This window comes from Gadus macrocephalus, chromosome 17 (assembly GCF_031168955.1).
Source record: "Gadus macrocephalus chromosome 17, ASM3116895v1".
In the NCBI taxonomy this organism is placed as follows: domain Eukaryota; kingdom Metazoa; phylum Chordata; class Actinopteri; order Gadiformes; family Gadidae; genus Gadus; species Gadus macrocephalus.
This window is the reverse complement of record NC_082398.1, coordinates 4276773-4284272: the sequence shown is the minus strand read 5'-3', so window position 1 is coordinate 4284272 and position 7500 is coordinate 4276773. Positions and strand designations below refer to the sequence as shown.

At 46.5% G+C, this 7500-nt stretch overlaps 1 protein-coding gene across 1 annotated transcript in view; it reads right to left on the bottom strand.

The window, feature by feature from the left end:
• The window catches only part of dok1b (docking protein 1b), a 72804-nt gene that overhangs the window by 5740 nt on the left and 59564 nt on the right, over positions 1 to 7500 (bottom strand). Inside the window, exons 2-3 of the mRNA XM_060035843.1 lie at positions 7454 to 7500; positions 1055 to 1378 (exon numbers count right to left, since the gene is read on the bottom strand). Of these exons, the coding sequence (XP_059891826.1) occupies positions 1055 to 1378; positions 7454 to 7500 (371 nt within the window). The remainder of the gene's footprint in view (positions 1 to 1054; positions 1379 to 7453) is intronic.

Below are 7500 nucleotides of genomic sequence, written 5' to 3'. Positions count from 1 at the left end.
TTCTTTACTTTGTACGTTTAGCATCCTAGCGACCAATAGCTGTGACCCAAAAACAGGAAACACAGGTGTCACTCAACAAGTGGCATACAAGGGGTTAGTGTTAAAGACAGACACAATGTTGTTGCCACTGTTCTGAAACACAAAACCAGATTATTATTATTATTATTATTATTATTATTATTGAATCATACCCCCCTTGGTTGATGCATGTTCCCAAGTCAATGTAAAATGAGTCATACAATTCTAATGGGCGTTTTGGTTTTATGGTGGGGAAGTCAGCATGTCAAATATGTTTCCAAATAGGCCTACATTCACCAGTTAAGACCTTGGAAAAAATGTAACTGTTTGTTCTTCCTGTTTACTGCTACAACATTGAAACACTAATGTCAGCTACAAACACGTGGTCGAATAAAGAAAGCAACGATGTGTCAGACACACCAAAATAGAGAGCACAGAGCTATAAACATACAGTGGGTGAGTGACCTCACTCGACCATTGCAGTTGTCAGGCTATCTTGAGACTGTGTTCATCCGGTTTGATGTAGGTCAAACAAACGACTGACGCCCCGATGGGCCTAGCATATGACTTCCTGTGAACTCAGAACTCCATGAGGTTGATCCCACTGAAGACAGAGGCTGCATTCAAATAAGCGTTTCTAATGCTTCCAAAAGTACCAAAAAGTATAATTTTTAATAAACAAGAAGCCTGAATATAAATAGGAGTTGCAGGGGGCGATGTTCCCCCCTCGATTGGACAGCCTCTTTCGGATTATTTTCATGTCCCTATCCGTGATCTCTGCGGACAGAAGCTGTTGCCGTCGTCTCTCTGAGAATAGAGGAAACTACTGCAACCAGAGAGGTTCACCGGGTTTGTTTCATATTGATTTTCAAATGAATGTCCCGGCCCCGTTATTAAAAACCAAAATTACAAATAAAGAACCGGCATCAGTGAATATGAATTATCATTCATCAATAAAAAAAAATTATGAAAAAAGTTTGCAACCAAAACACTCGACAAGCCTTGACTGACAGGGGGGGGGGGGCAGGCGGCGTACCTGGAAGGCGATCTCGCACATCTTCTCCACCCACTCCATGCTCACGGCCCTCTCGGCGGCGAACACGTGCGTCTTGTCGTTGGTCTCCACGCAGAAGGCCGCCATGTTCTCCTTGGGGCAGGGCTCCATGGCGGCCGGGAGGATGGAGATGCACTCCGACAGGCGGATGATCTTCTTGTCCAGCTTCCTGGTCTTCTCGTTGGCCCCGCCCCCGCCGCCGCTCCCGCCCCCGCCGCCGGAGCCCGTGGGCGAATCGTAGCACTCGAGGCGGGCGATGCCGTTGGGGCTGGCGGGGTACAGGACGAACCAGTTCTTCTTCCACTTCTGTTGTGTTGGGGGGGGGGGGGGGGGGGGAGGTCAGAGGTCAGAACAGGAGAGGAACAGAAATAATAATATATTTTTGAAATATATACTATTTCAAAAAATAATTAACGCTCAATTAAAGCACAAAATTAGTTTGTTGTCACGATAAATCAATTTATACATTTGTATAGCCTTTATGGACAGGGTAGTGCGACGAGGATGAGAAGGAATGACATGTAGCACACGACCACATTTGGGCATGGAACCAAGGTCGCTACAAGACGCATTACCTACATTTTTAGCGCACAATCAAGTTCATTGTGGGAGTATTTGTGTTATCCTTTTTTTGGGGTAGAATCATACTTTCTTTGGATTGTTGCATTTGACTCCCTCAGCAACGTTTGACATTTGGGGACACATTCTACATACGTCTGACAGGCTCCCAAAAAATGTAAGCGCATATAATAAAACCTTTCTTTGTTTCCCTGCCATATTTTCTCATTCAAATCGTCTAGTAAGAACGCCAACAAAAGCTCATTCTTCTTCATCTCCTTCTCTTCCTGGTCTGGGAGCAGGAACAACAGGAATGGGAAATCCGTGTGGAAGCGGGAGAGTGTGTGCCTGTGTGTGCGTGTGTGCGCGCGCGCGTCCGTGTGTGCGTGCGTGCGTGTGTGTGTGTAATGGAGGGTGGGCAGGGAACTAAGAACATGACATCCATTATAATAAACATGAGGAAAAGGAAACGGCTAACAGCCATGACTTAAGCACTGCGTTAAGAACTCTGTTCCGTTGGAACAGCTAATAACGCATGGCTAACATTGGTTCAGGTCACGTTCCCTTACAATCCTCCTTCTCCCAACTTAGTCAGAAGGAAAACAGCAATCACAGCTAAACTAATACTCCCACACTTCTCTCGTGACTCAGTGGCAAACGGTTTTTGTTCGAAGGTTGGAGGAGCTATAGAATCTCAGGGTCAGACGGACGCCAGTTTATCTGAAATTGGATGACGCATCCGAAGCACTGTCTATGACTCTGACTCAGAAGTGTCCTTGTGTCTAAAACACCAACACTACACAGACCCCAGCTGGAGCGATATTACAAAGGCCAGGACGGTTCATATATACGGTCATGGATACCAATGAGCTGTTTCCAGTGATGTATACCAATGAACTGTTTCCTGTCACAAAGGGGTCCCTTTGAGCCAGGGTACCTAATACACTGCCTGATGGGACGCCAATTGCTTTGATTGATCGAGATATTCCTGTTCATGCACGTAATTATGAATTGACGCGAATTATTTCTTATAACGGTACACAAGTATTAACCCAGAGAATTCGACTTGACATAACCCCAAGACACAACAACACACACGATCAAAGCATCTTCTTCTTCCCAAAAATAAAATTCAAAGGCCTTAGAGGAAAGAGGACGCTCAACCAGTCAGGAGAAGAATGACATCGTCGTCCTCACAAACCAAGTGACCGACCAACAATACCAGGAAAACATGAGAATGGCAGGCAAGGAAACAGCTGTGTGTGTGTGTGTGTGTGTGTGTGTGTGTGTGTGTGTGTGTGTGTGTGTGTGTGTGTGTGTGTGTGTGTGTGTGTGTGGCTCGCTCTACAGGCGACGGTTATCATCAGTGTTGAATTAGCAAGCCTTCCCAACATGTTGACCTATGACCTGGGAGAGGCAAGTGAGCAACTGCTTTTCCTGCTTTGTTTGAAGTCTCCATAAAGGTGATTGTTCAAACAAGATTTATCCACATCCTAGAACACACATACACATACTCACACTCTTCCTCCATGTTGAAATGCAACCAAGAAGTGATTAAGCAAAAACAAGCGAGAGAGAAAGAGAGAGAGAGATGATGATTGGACGATGCAGCATGCCACGTTATTGGACAGCCTCAGAGTCTGTTTTTCGTATTACTCGTCAGCCCTTGTTTGTATAAAAAGGCACATGCACATCATTATAGGGGAACAGGAAACGCGTGGGATTGTTATGGCCCATGTGTGCACGTGCGTGTGCATGTGTGTGCGTGTGTGTGCGTGCGTGCCTCCGTTAGTGTATGATTGTGTCCTTCATTTTCCCCAAGGGGTCCTGTGGTGATCATTAAATCCAATAGTATACAACTCGTGCCCTTATACATACATTCGGAGGCTACCGCACAGTTTTCATGCAATGTATGGAACAGCAATGCAGGTTTAGGGCCTTGACTCACAAACGTCAAATGACAGCTCCTAAACTATACAATACAAACTACAATGAACCGGCTATCAGAATTAGTAAGAAATACATTTTCTGGCAATGCGGATGACCACAATCGATGAGGAACGAGATCTCTGGTGAGTGTGCATGACAACTTGGGTAAGTATTTCATCAGTTTCTCCATACAAGGCAACACAATATAATGTGATGCTAATCCACCCAATGAAACCCATGCAACAGAATGCCAGACGTTAGAGAGAGAGCAAGCGCGATAGGGAGAGAGAAGTGACGAAAGAGTGTGAGATGTGATGAAAGAGAGAGAGATGAGGTGCGAGAAGGGGTATGTGCTCAAGAGAGACACAGACTTCTGTAATTATGAGGCATGCTACCATCCATGCAAAAACCGCCCACAGTCTGCTACTTTAAGAAGACTCAGCTCTTGTGAATTCAAAATAGAGGACTTGATTTTTCTCGACTATGCAGTTGGATATTTCACAAGTCATATTGTGATTCATTCTGTTTTAATATCCTGTCTATACACCACTCAATGTGAATGCCATAGCTGTCTTTTACTCCGCAGAAGAACTAAAAAGGTGGTAATGTTTGGAAATAATGTGACATGCCAACTTCTCAATTGTGGCTTGGTGAATTAACAAAACTTCTGCACCCTGAGAACGCAATTCTGACTTGAGACTGTGACGGTACAGAAAAACAATGCATGGTTAAACTTAAAATGTTGTTGCTGCTCTCGGTTTGCAGTCATGGCTACAGGGACATTTTGATTTGGGTTAACCCTACTTTTGAAACAGTTTCAAAACAAAACAAATAGGAAGAAAATATGGTCAATAAATACATCATGTGATTTGATTCCGAGTGACATTTGCGGTGAACTGCATTTTTTGTTAACGGTCCCTTTTCCACTGCATGCTACATCCTTCCAAACCAAAACTGATTAATCTAAAATCGGCAAGTTTGAAAATGTAAGGGATTTGGTTCGCCACACAGTGCTTAGCAACTATTGCTCCGCAACTTTTGTGAGTATATAGTGATTTTGGGGTGGGGGGGGGGACAGACACTATTGAATTATTTCTATCCTCATGTCCAAAGTTCATGGACATAACGTGCGGGCCTATCTATGTTGTATCCACACACAGACTCGTATGCAAATCTGGCTTTGCCGTTGCCTTGGATACCAGCGGTGCATCTGGTTGATGATCAGATGTGCGCACAGAGATAAGGTCGATACATTTCCATTGGAACGAAACGCTACGGGGGGGGGGAAAGGCACCGATTACCGTCACTAAGAATTATCGGAGTGGAAAACTGGTTGGATGTTGAAATCAGTTGTGATGTACTCTAAAGATAAGAGTGTTTGAGCAGGCAGCACGCATCCTCTCTGAAGGAAACCCATGCACACTTGGTTTGCATCATGTGTTCGGTGCAGTAGGGTAACCCTGTACTGGTCCGTTCTCTATGATGTCCCTGTGTGTGTGTGCGTGTGTGCGCGTGCGTGTGTGTGTGAGATACATTTAAAAGTGGGACGCGGCATTACTTGCTGACTCAGTCCCTGTGGTCCCCTGTGTGAGATGAGAAGGGGAAGAAAAAGAAAACCGGCCTTCTTGCCAAACCCAAAAACTATCAACCACATGCCAAGCAGCGGTCAGTCATAACCGACAAACTCCCCACGGCTTTCGTACGCTGTGCTTTTGGGTCGAGTTCTACACTAATGTTTGGATCGTGGACAAAATGAGCCTGGGGCCTAGCGTCCCGTGTTATCACAGTGCCATGAGAGCCGGGTCTAGATCGACCGATCTCCTGAGCTAGAAACAACCTGATCTCATCTACCAACACCGCTCTGCGGAAGAGGTGAGCGATACCACAGGCTGCGGGAACGATCAAACAGCAGGGGGAAAGATTGGGTCGTTTCCCGCCGTGTCCCCGATCAGGGGGCCCCCCTCTCCCCGATCAGGGGCCCGTCGAGGCCCTCAGGGGCCCCCGGCGGGGAGCGGGTGGTCGAGGTGATGGGTTATGGGTTATGCCGCGTGGCCCACGGATGACCTTGCCCTCTCTCCGGTCGAGGCCTGCGCTGACCTCCTGTCCGTCTACGGCCAACGATAACAGGGAGGAGTGAGGGAAAACAACAGCCTGCAAACGACAGCCTGCAAACGACAGCCTGGACACAGCCTGCGTACAAACAGCCCCTGATTCAAACACCGAGATGGAGTTCAGAGCGTTTCATGTGAAATAATGTGGTTTGTTTATAAATCGATTGAGTCCATTGTTTGCCATGGCTACTTTAAGTTTTGTAAAGGGTCAGGTGTTAAAATGTCCGTAACTCAATATTGATATGAGTAACAATACATTGGATAACGTTTTGGTCGCACCGCGGGCTAACCTAGGGAAGTGAACGGAGCTACGGGTTAACCAGGCTGTCAGCTGCCGGCTGTCTGTCTGTCTGCCGGCTCAGAGAGAACACTGCGATCCGACGCAGGTCTTTCACAGTTCGTTGAGTCACATTTTCCGACGTTGCCTGTGGAAGTGGGGTGTGTGCGTGCGCGTGTCCACTGACAGCTCAAACCCTTTTACCCAACTTTGTTGCTTGGTTTCACTCTTCCTGACCCATTTCCTACAACCCCCCCTCTCTCTCTCTCTCTCTCTCTCTCTCTCTCTCTCTCTCTCTCTCTCTCTCTCTCTCTCTCTCTCTCTCTCTCTCTCTCCTCTCTCTCTCTCTCTCTCTCTCTCTCTCTCTCTCTCTCTCTCTCTCTCTCTCTCTCTCTCTCTCTCTCTCTCTCTTCAAATCAGAAAGTTGTGCGGTGTCGCAGTTTCGAAGAGGTTTGGTGGGCTCTAGGTGCTGCCCCTGCCCCCAGCTTTCGCTCTTCATGATGGTTTCTGGGTCACATGCTGCTCTCTGGCCCTCACTGAGTCCATACATGTGTTTCTCTTCCAAAGGGACCAATAAAAACATGCATTAACTTGAGGTCGCGTCCTGAGTTCTACACCCGTCATATGACCAGGGAGAGACAGAGAGAGAGGGAGAGACAGAGAGACAAAGAGTCTCTTATATATCACAGGGAGTGGATGAGCTTCTGTTTAGTTCTTATCTGGGACAGGGTTGCATTCAGGCCGTATTCTGACACTCTCTCTCACACTCACACACACACACACACACACACACACACACACACACACACACACACACACACACACACACACACACACACACACACACACACACACACACACACACACTAATGATATTCAGCCCATTTATGTAGCTGGAGCTATAGAAGGAACTCTAGTTAAGCTGAGCATAACTAACGGCTTCAATTATCCACAGCCAAACACGCACTCGCAGGCAAAGACACACACACACACACACACACACACACACACAGTTAAAGGTGCAGTAGCATCAGTTACATAACGAGAAGTGAGAAAGGCACACTTCACAGATAGCCAGAACCCCCCCCCCCCCCCAACACACACACACACACACACACACACACACACACACACACACACACACACACACACACACACACACACACACACACACAGATGTTGAGCAACATCCATCTCAATAGTATCTAATGTTGTACACCCTTCTTTGATAAAGAACTGCGTCACGTGTACCAAGGTGCAGGCCAAGTGGGCACAGCCATTACGTCTTTAATTGCATCAATATGTCACATACATAACGGCGTCTGTTTAGGGAATCTACGCAGCATCACGTGGTTGGTTTTTTCGTCCCTCTTTAAACGTACATTATTACTTTTCGTGTAATAACTTATTGCAACAAAAAAGGCGCATCATGTCACTCTCTTTGATTGTTATCAACGCAAAATCGTGCCTCACTTGTGCACTTTCAGTGATGTTGGGCTGGCTTACCTTGCCGAACTTCTGGTGTTGCACATAAAGCTGTCCATCTTTAACAT